The sequence below is a fragment of the Podarcis gaigeae genome, assembly GCF_964106915.1.
Source record: "Podarcis gaigeae genome assembly, chromosome: 17".
In the NCBI taxonomy this organism is placed as follows: Eukaryota; Metazoa; Chordata; class Lepidosauria; order Squamata; family Lacertidae; genus Podarcis; species Podarcis gaigeae.
In genome coordinates, this window is record NC_139694.1 from 15,704,576 (window position 1) to 15,731,167 (window position 26,592).

At 44.2% G+C, this 26,592-nt stretch overlaps 1 protein-coding gene across 1 annotated transcript; it reads right to left on the minus strand.

Annotated features, from left to right (window-relative positions):
* HSDL2 (hydroxysteroid dehydrogenase like 2) lies at positions 1-26,592 on the minus strand. The gene is made up of 11 exons (XM_083719370.1): positions 26,227-26,592; positions 21,278-21,441; positions 20,832-20,930; positions 20,095-20,209; positions 12,860-12,963; positions 10,067-10,165; positions 6,242-6,436; positions 5,836-5,907; positions 3,834-4,055; positions 2,726-2,854; positions 1-1,225 (listed from the first exon to the last, which is right to left on the minus strand). The coding sequence occupies exons 1-11, from the start codon at positions 26,241-26,243 to the stop codon at positions 1,113-1,115; spliced, it is 1,329 nt and encodes a 442-aa protein (XP_083575496.1). The 5' UTR covers positions 26,244-26,592; the 3' UTR covers positions 1-1,112.

Here is a 26,592-nt window from a genome sequence, read left to right on the forward strand (position 1 = left end):
TTGTCACACAAAAAGATACATTTTATTTCAATTCTCTCTCTAAATACAGTTTGGCAGGATCAGTTTTTCACAGGAGCAAATGTATTAAAAAATATTTCATTCCAAAATACTACTCTCTGAGGTAATATTATAGGCACTTCTGAGTAGACATAGTTAGGATTCTGTTGAAAGGCACATATATCTGCCCCCTTTTAAAAAATAAAAATCTTTGATCACTGATCTCGGTCTTAAAAATTCTAAGGAAAAAGTAATTACGTAACTGAAACACAAATCTTTTTTTTAAAAAATAACATTAAAAATAAACCATATAAATCAAAATGTCAGTACTGACAAAGAAAAAAACAGACATGTATTTGAAGTACCGTACTTTTCCGTTTATAAGACTAGGTTTCCCCCCTAAAAAATAATGTCAAAAATTAGGCGGTCTTATACATGGGGCCATTTTCCCCCCCCCCATTTTCTTAAATCTGAGTCCCCCAAAATAGGGAGCCTCTTATACATGGGAGCATCTTATAGACGGAAAAATATGGTAATTTAATGGGCAATTCTAGCTTGGTGTCCTCTGCTGAAATCAATGAGCTTTCATACCAAATGATTCTATGGGGTATTCTTTGGGTTTCGAAAAGTAACAGGATGTAGGATCAAGTTTTCCTTTTGGGGAATGAAGGCCTAACTCATAGCCACCCCATATCAGTGCAATTTACTTGTTGTATTCACTGGTGCATGGGTTTTAAGGGAACCCAGCCCTTGGAAAGTTTGGAACATGGATACCTCAGAAAAGGAAAATGCCAACATGATCTAAGCCAATATGGGGGTTCACAGTGCCACCAAAAAGAGTAAATGTCCTTCTGCAAATTTATGTGGAATTGATTTTTTGAAAAAAGATGTGTTCCACACTAGATGCACTTCTTATGAAATACATCTCACTTTAATCACTAGGATTTTCATTCCAAGTAAACAAAGTTAAAAATTGGTGCAGTTATTCCTACAAAACGTCATATATTCAGGAAGCTATAGATTAAGAGTATTTTAAACAAGAGCAAGGATTAGTTATCTTGAAACAGCAAGGTAACTGAGTATTTATTGAAAGTTCAACGTGACACCATAAACCGTCACAGTTTGGCATTAAACTGACCCATCAGTCTTTCCAACTTGATTGCTAAGGCCATATCACCCTTGATTGCCAGCTTTCCAGACATGAAAGCCAGGGTTGGCTTCAGTTTGCCTGAAAAGAGAAAAAAAATGGTTTAAAGAACCACAAGAGAGTTGCAAATTGCAGTGCTTCTGCCATGTTTTTCAGTTAAGCAACCTCTCTACTCTTAAGACCAACAATGACATGGATAGCTTTAAATTGTGATGTTGCCACTTCCTGTTTTCATAAAAAAAGTACGGCATTACAGGTAACTTGTTTAAGGCCTGAACGATATGTTTGCAATTGCGCACAGCGCTGAACCCGGAAGTGACCCGGAAATGTCATAATGACATCACTGAAACGTTTTAATAAAGTTTTGTTTTTAAAAAAGGACTATGCTGAAATGGCAAAGTTAACAGCTGAAACAAGAGAACCTAATGATGACTGTTTGTGGAGGAATGGAAGCCTTTTTCGGACTACTTAAGGAAATGGTACTGTACAAAGAACTCACAAGCAGGACTTGAATTATGAACAACAGAAGAAATGAGAGACTATAGTATTGTTGTTATGGTATAAGTGATAGAAGGTAGGGTGAGGCAGGAGAGGGAAAAAACCACCATGGAAAATGAGGTGGGGAGTAAAACAGAGAGAGAGAGAGAGAGAGAGAGAGAGAGAGAGAGAGAGAATTATTATATATGTTTAACAGCAGAAAATTTAATAATAAAAATTATTTTTTAAGAAAGACGTCACTGAAATGTCACTAAAAGGACGGAATGGGCGAGAGGTGGAACAGAGCTTTTTCAATGGGTTTCCGATTTCACGCAAGTGCACAATGACCCGGAACGCAACCCCCGTGCAAACAGGAAGTTGCCTGTATTCTCATTTCAGGTGAGTAAATATAGGGTCACATGCGTGGTGAGGAAGCAAGATCATGCCACACATTGTCCAACAGGCCTCCCCCCCAAAAAAGGCTCTGCACCCCGCAAAAATCGGGGCTTTCCTGCTTTGACCTGAACCCCCCACTGCCAGTTTTTAACTCTGCGAGTAGATCGCAGTCTTGCCGCTTTCTGTGCCGCATAGACCTCCCCACACCTCATGGCTTCTTGTGTACTTTTACATGTGAGGAAGCTCCTGTGAGCTCAGTGAAACTTAGTAAACATGCATTTGATGAAATTGCACTGGCCCTGATGATCTGCATCATCCTTTCTAACTTTACACAGGGGGAGGGGGGTAGCAGGTTTGTTGTAAAATGGTTGTGGTGAAATGGTGAAGAACTTGTTGGCATCCCAAATGTGGAATATTTCCACCAACACTCTTCTCTGCTAGCTCACTTCTAACGCTTCCTGTAAATGGCATCCTATCTACAAGCAGAAAAGAAGGTCCTGGACATATATGAGACTTTGCTAGCGGTTTCATCTCAAAGGGTAGAATAAAGAAACTGGAATGAAATACCTAATTCTACACACGCCTGAAAATTTATCAAATGCAAGCAGCTCTATGAGCAGATACATTTAAGATTAGCAAATTTCCAATGGAATAGCTGAACACGAATACATTTGGCTAAATGAAAGGAGAGTTTTTCCCAATACCTACCTGAAAACATTTTTACAAAGTCAGTGCTGGACATGCTCATAACCACATCAACTTTTCCTGGTGGTTCTCCGCTTCCTACACTGCCACCTTTGTTCTTAAGATCAATATACCATGTTCCTCCTCCTTCACCTAACACAAGAGTAATGCCAAAATTATGCCACGTAAAATTAGACACATTCATTTCTAAGCTGAACAAAAGTCAGATAAGGAGCAAAAGCCAATTAAGTCTTTCCAAGAGTTAATGATCCACTGAAATGAATAACTGGAAGTCCAGTGATTTCAGTGGGTCTTCCCAGAGTATGACTAATGTTGGATACCACCCTTTGAAGTTTAAAATCAGTTTCATTATAAACTTTTACAGTGGTATCTCCGGTTACGAACTTAATTCATTCCAGAGGTCCGTTCTTAACCCAAAACCATTCTTAACCTGAGGCGCACTTCCGCTAATGGGGCCTTCCGTTGCTGCCGCGCCACCAGCACACGACTTCCACTTGCATCCCAGGGCAAAGTTTGCTACCAGGAGCATCTACTTCCGGGTTAACGGAGCTCGTTAGCCGAAGCGTTCGTAAGGAGGACGGTACGTAACCCGAGGTTCCACTGTAGTGACATTTCTTTCCCTTAATAAAGGCACTATGCTCCCCTATAACTTCCACTGCCAACCCAGCTTATTCTAACCACTAGAGAAAGAGACTGACTGCCACCTTCAAGAACAGTAGCACACCTGGTAGTAAACAAAACTTTTGTCCCATTCATCACAAATGACTTTTGCTCAATTTTGGTGTAATTGCTATTTTGTGGTAACAACCACATCCCTGTTTTTTATGTAGATGCCCAACCTCTTCAATTTGTGTCCATGTGAACATTCACAAATAAAACATACACGTGTGTGTGTGTGTTAAGTAGATTGCCATATTTGTCTTTTCAAAATATTTCAGACAGCACCGAGTGTGAATTGTTTGAAAACTGCCACCGCTATAAAGGTGTTTTGGCATCTTTTCTGCAAAGTACAAGTGCTGGTACTATTGAATGCAGGCCTCTTTCTTAGCAGTGATCCTAGGCCCGCCCAACATAATTTCAGTAACTCTTAAACAGGTATAAAGATTCTTACCAGATAATTCAAACCGATAAATTCCTTGGGTTGACTTTACAACTTCGTCACTGATCGCACCTTTTATAATTTTAAAAGTTTCTGCTACAGGCCCCCCTGATTTCTCGGCAGCAAAATGCACGTGAAGCTTTCCTCTGTCGGGACCTTCAGGTTTAGTTTTGTCAGGACCTTCATGCTTGGGAAGGTCTTGTTTTTTCCCTTCTCTGAAGGTTGGAGTAGCTCCTGTAGGACCAACATTGACCAATAGAGTCAACAGTTACAATAGTGTGCACTCAGGAACTCAAATCAAACAAGGAGAAAAAGGTTGGCGGTCCTGAGCACTAAAGCAGGGAAAATACTGGAGCAAGGAGTCATAGCTCGGGGGTAGGGGACATGTTTTTTATGCAGGTCTCATGTTCAATCCACAGCAAAAATGACCAATCAGTGAGCCAGACTGGTGACTGGGAGCGGCTGCCAAGACCATATAACACCAGTCTTGAAAGATCTACATTGGCTCCCAGTACGTTTCCAAGCACAATTCAAAGCGTTGATGCTGACCTTTAAAGCCCTAAACGGCCTTAGTCCAGTATATCTGAAGGAGCATCTCCACCCCCATCGTTCTGCCCTGATACTGAGGTCCAGCGCCGAGGGCCTTCTGGCGGTTCCCTCACTGCGAGAAGTCAAGTTACAGGGAACCAGGCAGAGGGCCTTCTTGGTAGTAGCGCCCTCCCTGTGGAACGCCCTCCCACCAGATGTCAAAGAGAATAACAACTACCAGACTTTTAGAAGACATGTGAAGGCAGCCCTGTTTAGGGAAGCTTTTAATGTCTGATGTATTACAGTATTTTAATATTTTTTTGGAAGCCGCTCAGAGTGGCTGGGAAAGCCCAGCCAGATGACCGGGGTATAAATAATAAATTATTATTATTATTATTATTATTACTACTACTACTATTATTATGTTTGAATGTGATGGAATTCAAGAGAAGAGATATTTAACATTCACCAGGTGCTATACCAGCTTCACTGGCTCCCGGTGGAGTACAGGATCAGGTTCAAGGTGCTGGTTTTAACCTTTAAAGCCCTATATGGCCTAGGACCCTCATACCTACGGGACCGCCTCTCCTGGTATATCCCACGGAGGACCTTACAGTCTTCAAATAAAAACATCTTGGACATCCCAGGCCACAGGGAGGTTAGGCTGGCCTCAACCAGAGCCAGGGCTTTTTCGGTCGTGGCCCCGATCTGGTGGAGACTAGGGACTTGACATCTTTCCACAGGGCCTGCAAGACAGAGCTGTTCCACCAGGCCTTTGGGTGAGGCACAGTCTGACCTCCTCCTTTTGTAATTCTCATAGACCTCTTGCCCAATGGTTGCCATTAATGTGACTCTGAATTGATTTTAGAATGAATTGATTTTAGAATGTATTTCAATTAAATGATTATGATTTTATGTAAACTGTGTTATTTTTACTGTTGTTAGCCGCTCTGAGCCCAGCTTCGGCTGGGGAGGGTGGGATATAAATAAAATTTTATTATTTATTATTATTATATTTCCATAATCACAGAGAATGTTAGATAAGTAAGTTTGGAAATAATTGTCTAGTTAAATATGACCTCCCAGCCTCTTTGTAGGGCTGTCATGTGCCTTGGAATTAAAACAAACAAACAAACAAACAAACAAACAAACAAACAAACAGAAAAGTCTACTGGGGAAGGGGAACATTTGCAAACTTGAAATGAAAGAAAATTGTTATAAAAGTATGGATTTTTAAAAATTGGCATCTGTATTTTTTATGTAGAGCTGTTGCTACAATTTTCGTTACACAATAGGAGTGAAATATACAACATCTGTGATTCATGAAGCCCTGTCAATTAACAATGGGTACTTCTGTTCTATTTACTTGGCATGGAAAGGTCTGCAGCCAGGAAAACTGTTCAGGTGGAGCGTAAGAGGCTTCGTTCTGACCTCCGATTTTAGGCCCAACAACATCTGGGTGGGGTGGAGACAATTATGTGCTTACCTTGTGCTTCCATTTTCATTGCTAGTGTTTCGGGATCCACATCTAAAAAGAAGTCTGGTAGCAAAGGATGACCTAAAAACAGAGTGAAACAATAAATGAAAAAGTCCGTATTTTGTATAGCAGCATAACACTATGCAGTTAAATAGATGTGAATAAAAGGCTGAGGGCATCTCCAAACTTTAGCTGTTGGTGTTTCCTAGCACAACTGAAGCACAAACATGAAGACAGACTTAGGGCTTTACATTATACGTAAGATACCAGAGTACACTTATTGTGTCATAAATGGGACATCTGGGAAGACTTAATACACTCATGGTATTGCAAGCACAAAATACATGGTTTACGGCTATATATTTGTGGACTGGCAAACAGGAATGCAATATGCAAGAAAATAAATCTAGATTACCTGGGGCAACCGCATATACATCAAAATTCTGAATTCCTTCTTCTCTCAATAAAGTTTCATCAATGACGAAGTTTCCGGTGAAAGTTTTGGGCTTTGTTAAAATGCAGTATGCGGCATCTGCAAGTATATCTGTTTTCCTGCACTGTTTCTCTACACCAGCTCCTCCCAGCATATCCATTGCAGAGGTATATATAGCTAAAGACACACACAAAGGAGAGAAGGGATAAGTTAGCAATTATTTTACTGCATCATGCAAGGGGTGAACTAGATGGCCTATACAAACCCTTCCAAGTGTATGGTTCTAGACCAGGGGTTGGCAACCTAAGGCCCATGGGCCAGAAGCGGCCCATGGAGGCCGTTTAACCAATCCATAAGCCACCCCCAAACAGAGCCACCCGCTGATCTATAGCCTTTAGATCAGGGGTCAGCAAAGTTTTTCAGCTGGTCCACTGTCCCTCAGACCGTGGGGGGGGGGGGGCGGACTATATTTAGAAGAAAAAAATATGAACGAATTCCTATGCCCCACAAATAACCCAGAGATGCATTTTAAATAAAAGGACACATTCTACTCATGTAAAAACATGCTGATTCCCAGACTGTCCGCGGGCCGGATTCAGAAGGCGATTGGGCCAGATCTGGCCTCCGGGGCTTAGTTTGCCTACCCATGCTTTAGATATCTGAGGTGGTGGAAGGATCGGTAAAGATTTAAAGTTTATAAAATCTTGAAGTCTAGCCATTGCAGATAATGGGCCAGAAATGTTTAATATTCCATGGAACCGTCACATTCTCTCTCTCTGACCTTGTTCACACATAATGCTAAGCCAAACAACTACTTAACAAGAACCAGCAAGTGTTCAGCTACAGAGAGCCAATATTGTGGTTGTTTCACTCCTCCTCTGATACGGCTGCTAGTGGAACTACCTGGAGCCAAGCCATGTGCAAATGCAGACACATGGCAGGCACTATTTTCACTCAAAAGCTTGGGACGCGGGTGGCGCTGTGGGTTAAACCACAGAGCCTTGGGCTTGCCGATCAGAAGGTCGGCAGTTCGAATCCCTGCGACGGGGTGAGCTCCCGTTGCTCGGTCCCAGCTCCTGCCAAACTAGCAGTTCAAAAGCAAGTTAAAGTGCAAGTAGATAAATAGGTACCGCTTTATAGCGGGAAGGTAAACGGTGTTTCCGTGCGCTGCTCTGGTTCACCAGAAGCGGCTTAGTCATGCTGGCCACATGACCCGGAAGCTGTACGCCGGCTCTCTCGGCCAATAAAGCGAGATGAGCGCCGCAACCCCAGAGTCGTCCAGGACTAGACCTAATGGTCAGGGGTCCCTTTACCTTTAACCTTTTACTCAAAAGCTTACTGTACTTGTTCTCACTAAGCCATAGTTTGGCTTAGCATTAGGCGTGAACCAGAACACACACACACCGTTCTTTTTACATATGTATTAACTGGGCTGCAGATTAGGTTTTCGTGGTATGAGCAAACTGAAACTATGAAGCAAAATATGAATTTCTGATAATACCAAGCATAAAAACTATCCCCACACCACCCATAGCAGACTTCTGTCTGAATTTACATAAGAATTATGAAAGCACTCTCTGCTGAACATAGGGACATTATATTCACACAAAAATGTCACCCCAGGGAAATTATAAGGAAAGGTAATCTTCCTGTGACTGCTTTGGTCCCTCTCCATCTCATCCTGATGGCAGATGTGTAAATTACCCCAGTTAAGTGTTAAAATAATGGGCTAGTTAAGAGTAGTAACACAAACTCAGATCTGCTCTTCCCGTTCTGTAATAATACAACTTAGGTTTATCACAATATAGTTAACAAAATTAGATTCAGATATGATGCAGTGGTAAAGTACATCTGTTAAGCAAAAAAGATGAACTCCTTACCAAATGGGTATACTGTATATATAGGGGACGCAGATGGCGCTGTGGTCTACACCAGTGTTTCCCAACCTTTTTTGGGCAAAGGCACACTTGTTTCATGAAAAAAATCTCGAGGCACACCACCATTAGAAAATGTTTAAAAAATTAACTCTGTGCCTATATTGACTATATGCCGCTTGGGGTGGCAGCCTGTTGCCCGAAGCACAGGGAGCCCTACGGAGGGCTCCCCGTGCTTCGGGCGAGTGTCTGCAACCCTGCGCGCCCGGCAGGAGCTCCTGCCAGGCGCGCAAGGCTTGGGGCGGCAGCCTGTTGCCCGAAGCACAGGGAGCCCTACGGAGGGCTCCCCGTGCTTCGGGCAAGTGTCTGCAACCCTGCGCGTCCGGCAGGAGCTCCTGCCAGGCGCGCAAGGCTTGGGGCGGCAGCCTGTTGCCCGAAGCACAGGGAGCCCTACGGAGGGCTCCCCGTGCTTCGGGCGAGTGTCTGCAACCCTGCGCGCCCGGCAGGAGCTCCTGCCAGGCGCGCAAGGCTTGGGGCGGCAGCCTGTTGCCCGAAGCACAGGGAGCCCTACGGAGGGCTCCCCGTGCTTCGGGCGAGTGTCTGCAAGCCTTGCGCACCCGGCAGGAGCTCCCGTCGGGCGCGCGAGGCTTGGGGCGGCAGCCTGTTGCTCTAAGCACATGGAGCCCGCCTCCCTCTCACGGCACACCAGGCAAAGTCTCGCGGCACACTATTGTGCCGCGGAACATCGGTTGGGAAACACTGGTCTACACCACTGAGCCTCTTGGGCTTGCCGATCAGAACGTTGGCAGTTTGAATCCCCACAACAGGCTGAGCTCCCGTTGCTCTGTCCCAGCTCCTGCCAACCTAGCAGTTCAAAAGCACACCAGTGCAAGTAGATGAACAGGTACCGCTCTGGTGGGAAGGTAAACGGCATTTCTGTGCGCTCCGGTTTCCATCATGGTGTTCCACTGCGCCAGAATCAGTTTAGCTGTGCTGGCCACATGACCTGGAAAGCTGTCTGTGGACAAACACTGGCTCCCTCGGCCTGAAGCGAGATGAGCGCCACAACCCCATAGCTGCCTTTGACTGGGCTTGACCATCCAGGGGTCCTTTACCTTTTTACCTTTTACTGTGCATATACTGTTAACCTAAGGCTTTGGTCCTATATGCACTTAGTTGAGAGTAGTGTTAGTATTGTAATGTCTCATTCTCACATTGCATAATGTTGTGGGTTGCCTTTAATTACTTAGTTTTGTATGAGTATGGGAACTATTTAAAAGTCTCCTCCCTCTCTCTGCTCTCTCTCTGCTCCTCTGCTGAAGAAGATGGATGTGAGAGTCGTCTTGTTGTTTTGTTATTTGCTTTATAAATAAAACCTTTGATGTTACTATTCCAACCACAGTTGATTGGATGCATTCTGCTGTAAAGGACCGAGTTTACTATCTGCAATTGGGCGTTTAATGCTCAGAAGTAGGTTCCACTGGAGTCGATGGAATATGTTCCCAAGTAAACATGCATAGAATTGGGTTGCATCTAAAATAAATAACTATTTTGAAAAAGGTTAATTTCAGTGTGTCTGCTTTCCAGTGTCAGATGGGAGAAGATCAAGCCAGAGCAGCGGTTCTCAAACTTTCTAACCCCAGAACCCAGCTGGGAGGGTTGAAAATTACTAAGTCCCACCTGTCACAAAATGGTGGTGCAGGGGCAAACTCACTGTTTGAGAAACACTGTCAAAAACAATGTAAATGATAACAACAACAACAAAACAATAATAATAATAATACATATGCTTCAGAAGTCTTGAATATTGAAGGGAAACTGTGTATACACTTGAAGCAAATGCAAGACATCATATTCTCTGAACTCATTGAAACAAGAACTAAGCTCAGTCAACCCATCAAAAACATTATATATTTTTAAAAGATATATAAACCTGTTTGAGGCCATAATGCATTGACTGCAACTTCTCCTCTAAATTCTTCTGCCATTCCCAGCACGCACATGGACATTCCATATTTAGAAATTGTATAAGCTAGAATAAGATGGAAAACTAGATTTAGACATCAAAAATGTTTCCTCCTATATGCAGTATGAATTGTTCATATTTCAGAAGAAATCTCTTGTAGCTGGATAGAGGATTGCCAAGAAAGAGACAGGCATTTGGTTGGATATTAGGGGAAACAGCTTGCTGATGTAGAGCAAGGTTTCCATTATGTTCTTATCTAAATTATGGTTGTTTTTCCCAAACAGTTTCACAATCTGAATGTTGTAAACAGATCAATTATCTCATAGTCCAACAATGCATTGTGTGAGAAGGACAATGGGACACCTTGCGTCAAAAAACATCATGGAAACCCTGGTTTTGTAAGTGGTGCTAGAAGATTGTCACTAATATCTGGGCTTGATGTACAACGAGATAAAAGGGGTTGTAGCTTAGCGGAATAGTGCATTTTTTGCATGCAGAAGGCTCTTATTTAAAAGGATCAGGCAGCAGGTTGTTATAAGAATTTTAAGGTCTCAAATACAGAATAAATATTCATAAATGCACACATATCTAAATATATGAACCATGTGTCTGAAATGGTATTGGGGAGCAATCCTGAAGCCATTCTGACTCTTCCTGATGACCCCAGATAAGGGACCTGCAGTAAGGGAGGCAAATGGGGAAAGCCTCCCCATTGTCCTTTTGCTTGCAAATCCTGTCTTTTTTGTGCATTTTTGTGTTTGAATAGGGTGAGCCTGTGACCTGGATTCAGGAACTAAAGTATTAACAATCACAAAAGAATGGCCAGACTGCCCAGGTAATGCAATCAGTGACTATTATCCTGGAAGACAGGATTTCTGCTGTAGGCCGCCTCCTCTGCTGTAGACCACCTCCTTCTGTGATGTATGTATGATGTTTTAGGAGGGTGGTCTTGGGCTACAGGGTGGGTAATTTCAAAAGTCTCTATAAGGGCTTGCACACCATTGTTCAGAGTTCTCCTCCCTTCTGTGTGTGGTTAATGGGACCCTGTTGCAACAGTTACTTTACTAAAGATCAGGCATACTAGCCAAGCCGCTTTGCTTCTCAATATACTGTGGTTGGCCTCTGTTTTCTTCTACCGATAGGTAACCCATTTAAGGACTCTATCTAGGCTTTGGAATACCCCATAAGGGAAAGGGAGGAGTTTTTTTCTTAAAATGGTGGAAGGGAAAGATTATCTGCCCAAGACCTAAGGAAGCTGCTGCCAGTTAGATCTGACATTACTAAGTCAAATAGTCAGATAGCTTCCTTCATCTCTCTCACCCCAATGGGAATCTCTTTCCTACCTTTGTATCTAATGCATGATCTCTCCTCCTCCCCCCATCCCTTATCTCACATTTCTACCTCTTTTCATGTATTGATAGCAACAGCCCTTCTATAGTGAAGGAGGTGAGAAACTGCTTTCTGAAGTGGCTTAAATCAGATTAAAATTTAAAAATAAACACAGGAACCACTTGAGTGCCAAGGGCCACCGGCTGGCCATTCCTGTTGCACACCAGCACCTGATTGAGAAATAAAGCTTGCCCTTGACATCCAGCCATGACCTAGGAATTGTTTTTGCAGAACGGCATGCAGTTAATGGGACGCACCTTCTGTGGCACTGCATGCCTCGTGTTTCTCCCTGTTAGGCTGGGGGGGGGACATGTTTCTCCAGCTCAGTCCAAAAAAGGAATGCAAGGTGTCACTATATTAGAACTGGACGCAGGTGGCGCTGTGGGTTAAACCACAGAGCCTAGGACTTGCCGAGAAGGTCGGTGGTTCGAATCCCTGCAACGGGGTGAGCTCCTGTTGCTCGGTCCTTGCTCCTGCCAACCTAGCAGTTCGAAAGCACATCAAAGTGCAAGTAGATAAATAGGTACCGCTCTGGTGGGAAGGTAAACGGTGTTTCTGTGCTCTGCTCTGGTTCGCCAGAAGCGGCTTAGTCATGCTGGCCACATGACCCGGAAGCTGTACGCCGGCTCCCTCGGCCAATAAAGCGAGATGAGAGCCGCAACCCCAGAGTCTGCCATGACTGGACCTAATGGTAGGGGTCCCTTTACCTTTTTAAGGACTATTTGGGGATTAAGTAGAGAAGCTGCTGATGTGAACACAAGGTGAAACGATTTAAAGATTATTTCCCCGCAAACTTTCAGGATGCAAGTACAGTGTTACCTTGGTTCTCAAACGCCTTGGCACTCAAAACACCTTGGAACCCAAACACTGCAAACCCAGAAGTAAGCGTTCTGGTTTGCGAACCTTTTTCGGAAGCTGAACATGCTCCATTTTGAGTGCCACACTTCCGTTTTGAGTGTTACACTGTCTGTTTTTTCTATTTATTTTGCGTTTCTGCAGCTTTCTTGTTTTGTTTTTGTGGCTGTGTGGAACCCAGCTCCGCTACTGATTGTGTGACTGCAGTACATTGTTTAATGCTTTCATTTTATGGATTGATGGTCTCGTTGGATAGTAAAATTCATGTTAAATTGCTGTTTTAGGGGTTGTTTTTAAAAGTCTGGAACAGATTAATCCGTTTTGCATTACTTTCGATGGGAAAGCGCATCTTAATTTTGGAATGTTTTGGTTTTGGAATGGACTTCTGGAATGGATTAAGTTTGAGAACCAAGGTACCATTGTAGAGGAAAAGAAGGGGTAGAAGAGAGAGAACCTTTACACTTCCTTGAGTTTGGAAGAATTTCAATATAAATGAGCATTTAAAACTATACTTACCACAGTGATTTTTGAACCAGATAGGGTTTAGGTTAATCGGTGGGCTAATATTGAGGATATGGCCAATCTTACTCTTTTTCAAATAAGGGAGGCATATTTTAGATCTGGAGAAGCAAATAAACACAAGGGGATAGAGTCAGATTTGCTTGTACTTATATCATGAGCTCTGGTCAGATTTTGGTTTTCATGTGTGTTACACACACACACACACACACACACACACACTGGCCCTTTCATATACAGTCTGGGACTTACAGAAGGCATAATTTTTTATTACGTTTCCATCCCACTTATGAATTAAATTAAATAACAAAACAATAAATAAATAAAACACCCAGAAGTCAATCACTATGAAGGTTATTAGTAAGAGAGGTGGGTGTGTTTAAACTCTCTGCTATTAAACCCAATGATATTTCAAAAGGGCATAACTTTGGGCTCAATAATTCTCTTTAGAAATAATGGGGTTTTTTTTTTAAAAAAAAAGTAATGTAAAAAGCGGGGGTGTGGAAGCGTCATACACATTTCTGAGCCATGTACTGACATAAAGTATCTGGCTGCAACCCAGTTAATGGCTGAATTCTGTTCGACTTCTGAGGTACGACTGTATATGAGTGTCATGCTGTCTGATTGCTCCAGCTTCACTTTTCGCTTGGAGAGAACAAGATCAACAAACCAGGAAGCCTCAGCCTCATGCTACATCCAAACCAGCGATTGTGGTTTATTGTGCCCCAACAATGCAAACAAGATCACTACCCAACTTGAAGCCATGGTTTGCCATCGGTTTGCTGAATGTGACTTCTTAGAGAGCAACCAGCCACAATCTCTGGTTCAGACTTTATGCAAAGCCACAGTTTCTTGCTTTCTTTACTTCCCTTACACCTGGAGAGCTGCAAAGCAGAAGTGGCCAGGCAGCGAGCATCAGAGCATGTTGCTCTTTCCAGAGAAACCACAAAAAGCTTGAAGTCCTGGCTTATTGTTATGTGAAAATGCAGCCTCAATCAAAACAGTATCAAATTGCTCTTTGTAAAGGCACTTCTCTCAATAACTCAAATACCGTATTAGCTATTTTCCTCATTTAACGTATTGCAGAATTAAGAGCAAAAAACCCCCAAGATGTTCTCCATAAATGAGAATTGGAACTATCTAAACTGCCTGCATATATTGGTCAGAGATAATGCTACTAAGCAAATAATATATGGAGAAAAATGTCTCTTCCAATAAGAAACCAGTGGACCCAATACATCTGAAACATATCATCAAAACATTCCTCTACATGTTATACTGTCAAAGGCATTTGCTTTACTGGAGAATTTTGCATGAAGTTCTCTTTTAAAGAAATACATGTTTACAGCTATAAAGGCACATTTTAATGAAGCGTAATTAAAAAGCGGAGCAGGGTTAGTAAAAGATATGCCCTGAGCTTCTAGGCTTTCTAGTCAACCAATGAATTTAAGCCATGATTGATCTTAATAATTAAAGGTGTCAAGGCACAGCTCTAGGGCAAGAGTAATAAGACACAAGAGTTTGCTGAGGACTGCTTCAGTGGAATGTTTCAAGAGTGAGAAGGCTCTGTTTTCTGAGCAAATTCTCACAAAAGGAATACTGAAATTCATGGATCAAGTTCTCCATTTAGCATGTCAGTTTTGGATGCCAGTTAAAACTGCCAGATACAGCCTCATGAAACAAACAGTGTCTACATGGCTACATTTCCCCACAACCAGCTACCTACTTCTCAGTAATTTCAATTTCATTAGGGTGGAAATGCTTTTTATCTCTGCAGATGGCGGAACAAACAAAAGTAGTTCTACAGGAGCTACAGGAATGCCTTTACAGACAACCCTTAGGCAAGTATTTTCAAGTTCATAAATGCTGTTGAGCCAGCAGCACACTGCAGAGGCAGTTTACAATGCAGTGATAATGATGAAATGTATTTAGAAACCAATATAGAATTAAGAACATAAAACAGTATTAAAAATGTCAGAGATCAGAAATGAACAGGAGGCACTGAACATTCGACTGAACAATATGGCTGTTGCGCGCTTAGCTTCTCTGCACAAGGGATTCAGACAGGTGGGTGGCCACACCCATCTTTCAATCATGTGACACCATAATTGCGTTGTGTGACTGCCAAGTGGGTGCCCCCCCCACCTGCCAAATTGGGCTTGCAACGTCAATCCTGATAAGGATCTAGCCTAGGAAGCCAAAAGGGGTTCTCTATCCCTGGTTCCGAAAGCATAACCTGGAAGCAGACCAAGCACCACAACAGAGGCCTTGGGACAAGAAGGCTATTCCCTCTAAAATGTTTAGAAGTCCTGGTATGAGAGTTTACTCATTGTTCCCTCTCACTGTCAATATGCCAGGCAGTAGCAGTATAATCTCCATTAACATCCAAGGGCTAAAAGGAATAGAGACACAGCTTCCTAACCCCTTTACCCAGGGACAGTCAATGTGGCAGCCTTCAGACGTTCTGGACTAAAACTCCCATCATCCCCAACCATGCGCCATGCTGGCTGCGGCTGATGGGATTTGTATTAGAGTACAGCACCTGGAGTGCAATACGTTGGCTACCTGTGCCTTTCCTCTTCTGCAATAACAAAACTGGTAGCCCGACCTGATGCTCCAGAAAGGAGCACCTTTTTCAGTAGCAGCATCCCAGTGCTTGTGCAAGGAGGAGGGGGAAGCTTGCTGCTTGCCCCAGTTCAGTTGGACTTGGTCACAGTGATAAGACTCTTAGGATACTGATGTTCCGTTCCACCTTAAAACAGATGGGTGGATTGTTGCATGTCACGTTTGTTTACACTCCAGCACAGCTTGCTGGGAACTTCCGTTTGTGTGCATAGCTATTGCTTTTGCTCTTGGACATGAAAGGGAGAAGACATGTTTTTCCATTGTCCTGATATACGCTGAATAAACTGCCTGTAAATATGCTCTCACGGTCGTCTCTTGCCACTTCTGTCTGCGCAGTGTTATTTACTCTGCTGATTAGAGTGTGCTCCAGCTTCTGAAGCTGCAGGTTGCTGTTTCATGCTGAGCCAAGGACAGGAGATCGCTAGGCTACCGGCTGGTGGGCTGGAGCCAGCTGGGGGTTTGCAAATTGTCCCCGTTCCCTTGGAAGCATCCCAACAAACACAACTACGATCAGGAGCAAAGGAGACACAGAGAGAGACTCAAGAGCAGCAAGGACACTGGGAGGGAGGGTAAATAAGTGTAAGGTGGGGCCCACAAGAACAGTATTAAATATCTAGTTGGATTTGAAGAAGACACTAATTATACAACTAGCAAAACCGTCATCATCGTGACAGATGGGTGTCTGTGGAGGAAGGACTTGCAATGGTGCAAAATTATTATTAATAATAATAATAGTGCGCAAATGGACACACTGTTCCCCTCCGTTAGGGCCTTCTCATTGTGCAGGGCTCTGCTCATTGCAGTTATGTGTGATGGCCTGGGGTTCCGATTCAGAGGCTGAACCAGAGGAATCCCAGCCTGCACAGGAGTCCCTGCCTCCAGGGCCGGCTGAACTGGGGCAAGGCCTAGATTCTGAGGAGCCTGCACTTGTGTCAGATCCTCAGGAGCAGGCACCAGGTGAAACCATTCTGGCCCCAGAGGTGCTTGAGGACTCAGTGCCTACAGGTGAGCCTCCCCCGGGGCCCAGTAACCCTTCAGGCTCTCCTGAACTGCAGAGGCTTAGGGCAGAGAGGCGAAGGGAACTGGTTTCTCCCAGGAGGAGTGCTCGCCTTAAGGCCAGAGGAGGCGGGGCTCCTGGGGGCCGGGACCGCCCCTGGCCTTAGAGAAGATAAAGGTCAGTCAGCCCGGTCCCAGGTTGCGGGAGCAACGTCGTCATTGAAGAGCTGTTTCGGCCAGCATCCAGTCCTGTTCCTCCGGTGTTCCTGTTCCTCGCCCGGCTTCCTGCTTCCGACCTTCCAGCGTTCCTGTTCCCGCCCGGCCTCCTGCTTCTGACCTTCCAGCGTTCTTGTTCCCCACCCGGCTTCATGCTTCTGATATCCGTGAGTTCCTGTCCCCGCCCGGCTCCCTGTTTCGGACCTCGCCTCACATCTTGTGAACTCTGACTACGGTAGCAGTACCTTCCCCCCCGGGACCAGCACATTATGTCTCCAACTGAGCACTTGGTCATTTCTCCCTGGGAAGAAAAGTAACCATCCATGGTTTTTTAAAAAATGCAAGACATGAATACAAGGGGGTACTTGGGGACACTGTGTGGTAGTGACTAGTAGTCATTGCCCCTGGCGACCCCAGCTATTGAGAAGCCAGTCTGATCCTATCTGCACAGGTGCCACCAGGGTTCTGCTTCTTGGCCACTGTGGAGTGTGACAAGATTGTTGAGAACTTGCATATGATGGGAATGTAAAAAGGTGAAATGCTTCTGGGAGATGATATATAATGAGTTAAAAAAATGTTGAAATATACATTTATAAAGAAACCAGAAGCATTTCTCTTGGGTATTGTTGGAAACAATATAAATAGAAAGGAATGTAAGCTTTTTTTATATGCAGTAACAGCAGCAAGAATACTATTGGCCCAAAAGTGGAAGCAAGAAGAATTACCAACGATGGAAGAATGGAGGATGAAATTAATGGACTATGCGGAACTTGATAAACTAACGGGAAGGATCCGAAACCGGCGGGACCAGAAGTTTACCAAGGACTGGAGTAAATTTACGGATTATTTGAAAAGTATTTGTGACGACCAGACAATGTTTGTAGGTTTGCAAGAAGTTCTGTGAGGAATAATATTAGAAATATTGCAAAAATGGAGAAGGAGACATGATACGTTAAGAGATGTAAAGGCAATATTAAGTTAGGAAATGCGTAAGAAGTGATTAAGATGGAGGATTATCAGAGGTGCTGATGGAAGTCCAATAAGAATGTGTTTGTGATAAATTGTGTGGTATGTTTTATAATTTTGTATGTTAAAAACCAATAAAAATATTTTTTTTAAAAAAAGAACTTGCATATGAAAGAGCATTTAAATTAAGGGGGTGGGACAAAGACACTAACTGCTCTCATATCCACTATGGTAGCACTCTTTGAATATCCTTTTCCTCCTCTAACCTGCTAACGCGCAAACATTCTGAGCTCGGCAAAGCGAAAGAAAAAGAGGACCATTTTACAGTGCCAAATTGTGTCCGTCAGCTGAGCATTGCCTAAGAAACGCCTGTGTTACTGGATATACGGCAGTTATCAAAAGAAAGCGGGTGGGGCTGCTGAAAGGCTCGACTTGCGCAAGGTCCCCTCCTACTGCACAAACCTCTGTGCTGCTCCCGCTGAGCCAAGGGAACAGCAGCAGGCCTGGGAATGCGTTTTCTGCACAAGCCCAAGGAAAAGAGCAAGGCAGAAGGAAGATCAACAAATGAAGCAAGACAAAGAAGATAAGAAAAATATCCTTGCTACAAGTTAAGTTCTTAAAGCAAAGGATTTAAGACTCTCTAGGGCTGTGATTACCCAATCATGGAGTATGACCTCTGTACTAGAAACTGATAATTTCCACAGTACAGTGGTACCTCGGGTTACATATGCTTCAGGTTACATACACTTCAGGTTACAGACTCCGCTAACCCAGAAATAGTACCTCGGGTTAAGAACTTTGCTTCAGGATGAGAACAGAAATCGTGCTCCGGTGGCGCAGCGGTAGCAGGAGGCCCCATTAGCTAAAGTGGTGCTTCAGGTTAAGAACGGACCTCCGGATCGAATTAAGTACTTAACCCGAGGTACCACTGTATATCTTTGAAAGTAATCACTGCCTTTTATTTTATTTTATTTTATTTATTTTTTTGAAAAAAAAGCAAGCAAATTTCTACACTTCATGGTGGGTACGGAAGAGAAATGAGAGGAGTTTCAGCAAATGGCATAAAAAAAACAAAACACTAGACTAATTTGTATAGGTAAGGCTTTTTACTCCTAATGCCTCCAAGACCACCAGGTACAAGCCATACCTTGGAAGTCGAACGCCTTGCCAGGCAAACATTTTGGTTCCCAGAAGTCACAAACCTGGAAGTGAGTGTTCTGGTTTGCGAACGTTTTTTGGAACCCGAATGTCCGTCAGGTCTTCTGATTGGCTGCAGGAGCTTCCTGCAGCCAATCGGAAGCCGCACTTTGGTTTCCGAATGTTTTGGAAGTTGAACGGACTTCTGGTTCGGATTCCGTTTGACTTCCGAGGTAGCACTGTACTGTTGTTCCTAGTCGCCACATTCTGACTTCTAATTACCCATGCAGAATTTAGCTGGATTCGTTATAAGAATTTAAGGTTTCAAATATATAAAATAAATAGTCATAAATGTACCAGGCAAACATATATATAAATATATAAACCACATGTCTGAAAACAGTTCAGGAAATCAGTCCTGAACAGTGGCGTAGCGTGGGTTGTCAGCACCCGGGGCAAGGCAAGTAATTTGTGCCCCCTAACCCGTGGATTTGCACCCCCTAACCCGTGGATTTGCGCCCCCTAACCCTAACCCCCAGATGCTGCGCCCGGTGCGGCCGGCCCCCCTGCACCCCCCACGCTACGCCACTGGTCCTGAAACCATTTTGATTCTCCCAAATTGACTTCAAATGTTTCGAAATGGGAAAAACTCCCCATTGTCTCTTTGCTCACAAATCCTGTCTTAAGGGCGTAACTGTGTATGAATAGGGTGAACCTGTGACCTGGATTTAGGAACTGAGTATTTAACATCACAAAAGAGTAGCTAGACTGCCCAGGTAAAAGCAATCAGTGACCATTATAAGATACCCTGGCAAACAGGAATCTGCTATAGACCGCCTCCTTCTGTGATGTATGTATGATGTTTCAGGGAAGTGGTCTTAGGCTACAGGGTGGGCAATTTCAAAAGTCTATATAGGAGCTTGCACACCAGTGTTCTGCGTCCCTCCTCCCTCCTGGTTGTGAGCACCCTGTTGCAACAGCTACGGTAGTAAAGATCAGGCTTACTAGCTGCTTTGCTTCTCAATATTCTCTGGTTGGCCTCTGTTATTTTCTCCTACCGTTAAGAAACCTACATAAAGACTCTACATGGGCTCTTGGGTACTTCATAAGAGAAAAGGAGTGTTTTTTCTTATAACGATTATCAAATTCAGAATCTTTCTCTCTAAAAGGTCAACAGACTCTAGCAGCCAGGATTGTATTTTGCCCATAATGTCTCCAATTTGATCCAGTGAACGAAGAATTACTGAGTATACAGAGCTATTTTTAAAGATTCGTTATCCACAAACACTTACGTGAGGTAGGTTCCTCTTGTGTTGGCACTCATCATTAGGTCCACTTTTTTTGTAGGCGTATCCAGTGTGCCAGTTAAAGAGATAGCACTTGCATTGTTCACAAGAACATCTATCCCTGATAGTTAAAAATAAGACATTTACGCGTCATAAAAGTCAACCATTTAAAACAACATGCTAATTATTACACAAGGATTAGCCACTTTGAAGGTTGGGGTTTTAAAAAAAATATTCAAGCAGGTATATAAACTTTTACAAAATAAATAATTATTTAACACAATTATTTTGTTATTGGATTAAAAATAAGACTTTAAAACTGTATAATTAGTGATTACTACACTCAACATGGGACGCGGGTGGCGCTGTGGTCTAAACCACAGAGCCTAGAGTTTGCCGATCTGAAGGTCGGCGGTTCAAATCCCTGCAACAGCGTGAGCCCCCACTGTTAGGTCCCAGCTCCTGCCCACCTAGCAGTTCGAAAGCACGTCAAAGTGCAAGTAGATAAATAGGTACCGCTCTGGTGGGAAGGTAAACAGCATTTCTATGCGCTGCTCTGGTTCACCAGAAGCAGCTTAGTCATGCTGGCCACATGACCCGGAAGCTGTGTGCGGACAAACGCCAGCTCCCTCGGCCTATAGCGCGAGATAAGCACCGCAACCCCAAAGTCGTTCCCAACTGGACCTAACAGCCAGGGGTACCTTTACCTTTACACTCAACGTAAGCTGCAGAATTTAATTTACCTCCAAATTTCTGGACAGCCTGATCCACTGCATCGACAATTTGCTCTTCTTCTCTGACATTGACAATGCATGCTAAAGCCTTTCCTCCAGCTGCTTCAACTGCAAAAGAAGGGCATCACTTAAGTCAAAGAATAGCATACACGAACTAAATACAAGAATACCTCTTTTTTAATATTTTGTTGGAAGCAGTCCAGGGTGGCTGGGGAAACCCAGCCAGATGGGCGGGGTATAAATAATAAATTATTGTTATTGCTGTTGTTGTTGTTGTTATTTTTACTATTATTAATATTAATAATATCACCACTCTCTGCAAGTGAACAGGGCCATGGGTGGGAACTGGCACCAGAAATATCCATGGCAAGGTTAGTTACTGGATGCAGCTCTCAAAGGTTGCAGCAGATGGTGGCACTCAGATCATAATCTATGCACCCCTCTTTCAAGCTTACTTTCTTCTGCAGCAGTGTAGATAGTTCCTGGAAGTGTGCGATGCGGCACTCCAGTCTTGGCAGCTATCACAATATTTGCCCCATCCTTGGCTGCCTTCAAGGCTATCGCTTTTCCAATCCCACGGCTCGCACCCGTGATAAAGAGAGTGCATCCTGCCAACCTCCTAAAAATCAGTGATAAGACAAACAGTTATCTTTTAACTACTGAGGATAAATGCAGGATTAGAATCACCTGAAATTGGCAAAGACCTGAAATTCAGTGGAAAACATGCTCTTAAATCCTATTAACTAGAAACCACAAATAACATGACTATAGCTTTATAATTTACCAAGGCTGGATCTAAAGGTAAAGGTAAAGGGACCCCTGACCATTAGGTCCAGTCATGGACGACTCTGGGGTTGCGGCGCTCATCTCGCTTTACTGTCCAAGGGAGCCGGCGTACAGCTTCCAGGTCATGTGGCCAGCATGACTAAGCCGCTTCTGGCGAACCAGAGCTGCGCACGGAAACGCCGTTTACCTTCCTGCTGGAGTGGTCCCTATTTATCTACTTGCACTCTGACGTGCTTTCGAACTGCTAGGTTGGCAGGAGCAGGGACCGAGCAACGGGAGCTCACCCCGTCACGGGGATTTGAACCACTGACCTTCTGATCGGCAAGCCCTAGGCTCTGGGGTTTAGCCCACAGCGCCACCCGCATCCCAGGCTGGATCTACACAGCTATTAAAAAATGCTACCGGGGTGGGGGGGGACATTCTAAAAGCTCACAATGAAAATTATCACTGACTTTGGATTTCAGCTCTACAGAGCCACCTAGTGACACATTGTTATAACGTTATAAATCGACTAGTGTAGCTGAGTCCCCAGTACATTCTATTTTGCATACATTGACTCAACTTGCATAACTGAGTTTATACAATTTGTTTTAACTGCTGCATGGTAAGAAAATGATGACACTGTAGCCCACAAGTCACTTCCAATTCCCAATACTATTCTGATCTTGCCCCTACTCTGTACTTTTCTCAATGCCACTAAGTGCAGGAATGCCACCAGGTACCTCCTCTTCTGGCAACTGAACTTCATCCCAACTGTGGCATCTAAGGCTCACACACAAAGCGATGAAGTTGCCTTAAACCAAGTTAGGCCATTGGCCCATCAAGGTCAGTCATGCCCCTTCCTGAAGATGCCAGGGACTGAAACTAGGATCTTCTGCATGTAAAGCATGAGCTCTATCCAGTGGCGGAGGAAGGGGGGTACGGGGGTGTGGTCCGTCCCAGGTGTCATCACTGCGGGGGAAGTGACAAAATGAGGTTTTTTAAAAAATGGCTCACATAACTTTTTAGGAGTGATGTGGTAGTTTAGGCCTGCAGGTTCCATGCTACCTGAAACAGCAGTGTGGGACTTGCGTCTGCCTGCTGCCTCTCCCTCAGCAGCTCTACAGCTGAGTGGGAGGCATTGGAGAGGCTCCAAACGTCGCAGAGGCTTGCCCCACCCCCATCGACATATTGCCCCGCCCCCATGGGAGTGGATCGCCCCGCCCCCCGGCTGCAGGACACACCCCCACACCAGGCACCCGAGTGGCTAGCTACGCAGCATTGTCGCCTTCAGACAAGTAGATTGTCTATGGTTGCCTGACCCACATGTGAAATGAAGCAAACTTTCTATTATTATTATTACTCACAAATCAGAAAACACATACTCTTTCAGCTCCTGGAAATAACAACCGAATCATGAATGAAAGATGAAAAGAAAGCTGCAACCCTAAGCATGATCACTTGAAAGTGAACTCCTTCAAAATCAGCTGGATTTATTTCAGAGAACATATACTTGGGATGAGAGCATTAACATGAAACATTACCGCTGTCTCAGAAATCTAACGTGTGGCAAAGCTCACACTGCAAAAGTGTATTTTGTCCCTTCTGTGCAATCTCAGTATTTTTTTCTGGTGCCTCCACTTTGACTCGTAGTGTGACGGCATTTGTTCATTCTATCCAATGCTTCCCAGACACAATACAAACTGCTTAACACCTCTTTAGAGCAGCAGCTTTGCCAATATATAGAGGCAATGGGGTTATTCAATTCAATTACCATGTTGGAGTTATTTAATTTCCATTACCCTGGATGAACAGCAATTCATTTCCTCATATGTCTGAACTGGGGTCTAATTGATTCCAGTGCCCTTTCAGTGAAACCCTCCCATTAACAAACACACACACACACACACACACACACACAAAAAAAAATATGGGGTGGGAAGTTAAAACACCACAGGACATCCTACCCTTTTATTACGGGAGAATAAATGTAACACAACATGAGAGAGGGAGGCAATTGGCCTTCCAAGTAAGTAATTTTAGTTCTTACGTATTCACGTGACAGAGCAGAACCACACTTCCATTTTTAAAAATTGGCAAATGGTCTGAGAAAATTAGTCTCATCCTTACTGCATGTCTCGAAACTGAAGTAATTTTTCCCCTCTGTTATTGGTATGTAGCAATCCAGAAGCCCAGCAATGGGAGCAGGCAATTAAAATATTAAATTTGCCTGTTGAAATTCTACTGGCAGCTCAGTCTGGATTCTGCAACCATACAGATGACTGCAACAGTAGGGCTACTTGTAACAATTTGCAACATGGACAAAGCAAGCCACAACAGGATTCAACCTGTGTTCCGCACAAAATTCACTCATAATCTTTATGAATGCAGATCACTTGAGCTGATAACTGCCGCTCTTCTTTGAAAAATAATTCCTACGCAGTGAGCTCTTTCAGTCAATAAGGCCACATACTTCCCAACTGCTCCATCTTCTCACACTTTTTGCAAGCTGTAATCTTTATAGTCCAAGTGAGGGCAAGACTCCTTATGGCAGGGATAGCCAAGATGGTGCCCTCCAGATATTGTTGGACTATAACACTCATCATCCCTGGCCATTGGGCCATGCTGAGCAGAGCAGATGGGATTTGAAGCCCATCATAATCGAGGGGGACAGACCAGAATGGGGAATGCTACCGCTGCATTGTTGAATTTTTCACTTGTACCACACACATTTACACACAGCAGTAGGCAAACAGGCTGCAAAGATTAAATTCTGCAAATCTTTTTCTTATGTACCGCATAACACATCTGTAGGATAACTACTGTGAGATCTGAAATAGCTATGTGTCATGTGCTTAGAGCTCTTAAGTAAAATGAGTGCTACAGTGGACTTGTTATACTTCATAAGGAAGCTCACATAGATAAGAGAAAAATCAATTCCTTAATCACAGAAGAAGAAGAAGAAGAAGAAGAAGAAGAAGAAGAAGAAGAAGAGGTGCATGGTTATCAATAATTTCAAATAAACACTTCAAGAAGGGGAAATAAAGTACAGTGGTACCTCTACTTACAAACGTGATCATTTTGGGGTGCTGTTCGCACCCTGAAAAGTCTGTAAGTAGAGTGCCACTACTGCATGTGCACAAAGCGCGATAGAGCGCTTCTGCGCATGTGCAAAGCGCAATTGCTTCTGCACGTGTGGTGAACCCGGAAGTAAACACGTTCACCACATTTGTAACCTGAAAAGCCGCAACATGAAGCAAACGTAACACGAGGTATGACTGTAGTTTCTCATAAAATCTGCTTGGGACAATTTTTTTGCAACAATACACTTAAATAGTGACACTTTACATTGTTGCATGTGGCATGTTACTTAAATGAGATGGTGCAATACAAACTATGCACAATGTTCTAAATACAATTATACCGTAGATTTATATAAATGCATGACAACACTTGCTGTTTTAGCAATAGCCTCTTTCTTAACCACCCCTAGTACAAGAACACACCTTTCCACCAGTGGTGTTGACTGTTTGGTTACGATGCCCACCAAAAACCTCAAAATCTCTTTTCCGATTCAGGTTCTGACTGCATCAGTATATATGTGAACAAGTGATTTGTTTATTTATTGCCCCATGCACTCCTTTAGATTTTACTGAACCTCATTGGCCAACTTGCTATCCAGTTTGGAGAAACCACTGCAAACCTCTCCACACTTCTGGAAAATCCACCACTGAGAATAGTACTACTGTATGTCATCTTACTAACATTTGGCTACCTGCGCAACTATGAAAGGTTTGCATTGCTGTTTGCAGTATGGAAGGAAGGAGGGTGGCATGCTGCTGACGAAGGTTAGGCACACAAGGTCAGGCACACGTTACAGACAGAGGCCACCTACTTGGCTCTGCGTCCTGTCTCTCTCTCTCCTCCCCAAGAGGAGCCAGGGTAAGTTGCTGCTGGTTTAGCAGTTGTCAAGTTTTGAGCCTCTGCGCCCCCCCCCCCCCCATGTCTTTCAACAACAGCTTGACCTGCAGGTCCAGGACCATCTGTTTTGTCCCATCTCCGACCTGACCAGCCCAGCTGTAAAAATGCCGATTTGGGGTTGCCACCTTTGATCTGGCAAAATACTGGGCAGGGCAGGGCAACTTGGTGGACGGTATTATTATTATTATTCCCATTTCTGGGAAAGCTCAGTCGGTACAGCACTAGATTCTTAATCTCAGGGTTATGGATTTGAGCTCCACATTGGGCAACAGATTCCTGCATTGCTAAATGACCCTTGTGCTCCCTTTCCAAACAGTTCTATGAGTCATGACAATCAATTGCAGCCTAACAGGATGGCCAGCTCGCGAATTTGTCGCACACATACATGAATTTGCGCACCTGTTCAATGCATGACCTTTCACACACATGCATTTGGAGAAGATCCCTAAGTTCGCAAAGAGAGAGAGAAAGCGAGAGAAAAGACCTGCAATACAGGACAAAGATGCTATCAATACAGGAGGCAGCATTTTGCATTGAAATACGGGGCAAATCCTGCATTATACAGGACAGGCTGGGGGGGGGGGGACGATCCTAACTGTGGGCGACCTACTCGCGACAGTGCGTGGCGGGAGGAGAGCGGAAGCCCCTCGCAGCTTACCCTGTGTTGGGCAGCATGGCCGGGTCCGGAGGTGGAGCCGGGGGGGGTCCTCTGGGCAGGTGGCAAGTAGTAGAGCCCAGGCCCGGGCGGGAAGGCGCCTTGGTGCCTCGCACGGCCGCTCAGGGGGCGCAGCGCCTCGCTCGGAACGCTCAGCGGCGGAGCAAAGGGCGCAACAATCAATCGCGCCAGCTCACTCCGCCCCGCCCTTGTTCCGCGCCCGTTCTAGGACGCCTCGAATCCGCTCTCTATGGTCCCCTCTCTCTTCCGCGAGACGGCGCGCCCGACCGGAAGCCCACCCCTTCGCGGCTTCCGGCTCTTGTTCGGCGCTGCCATAGCAACCACGCCACGCTCTTCTTTGCGGCCTGA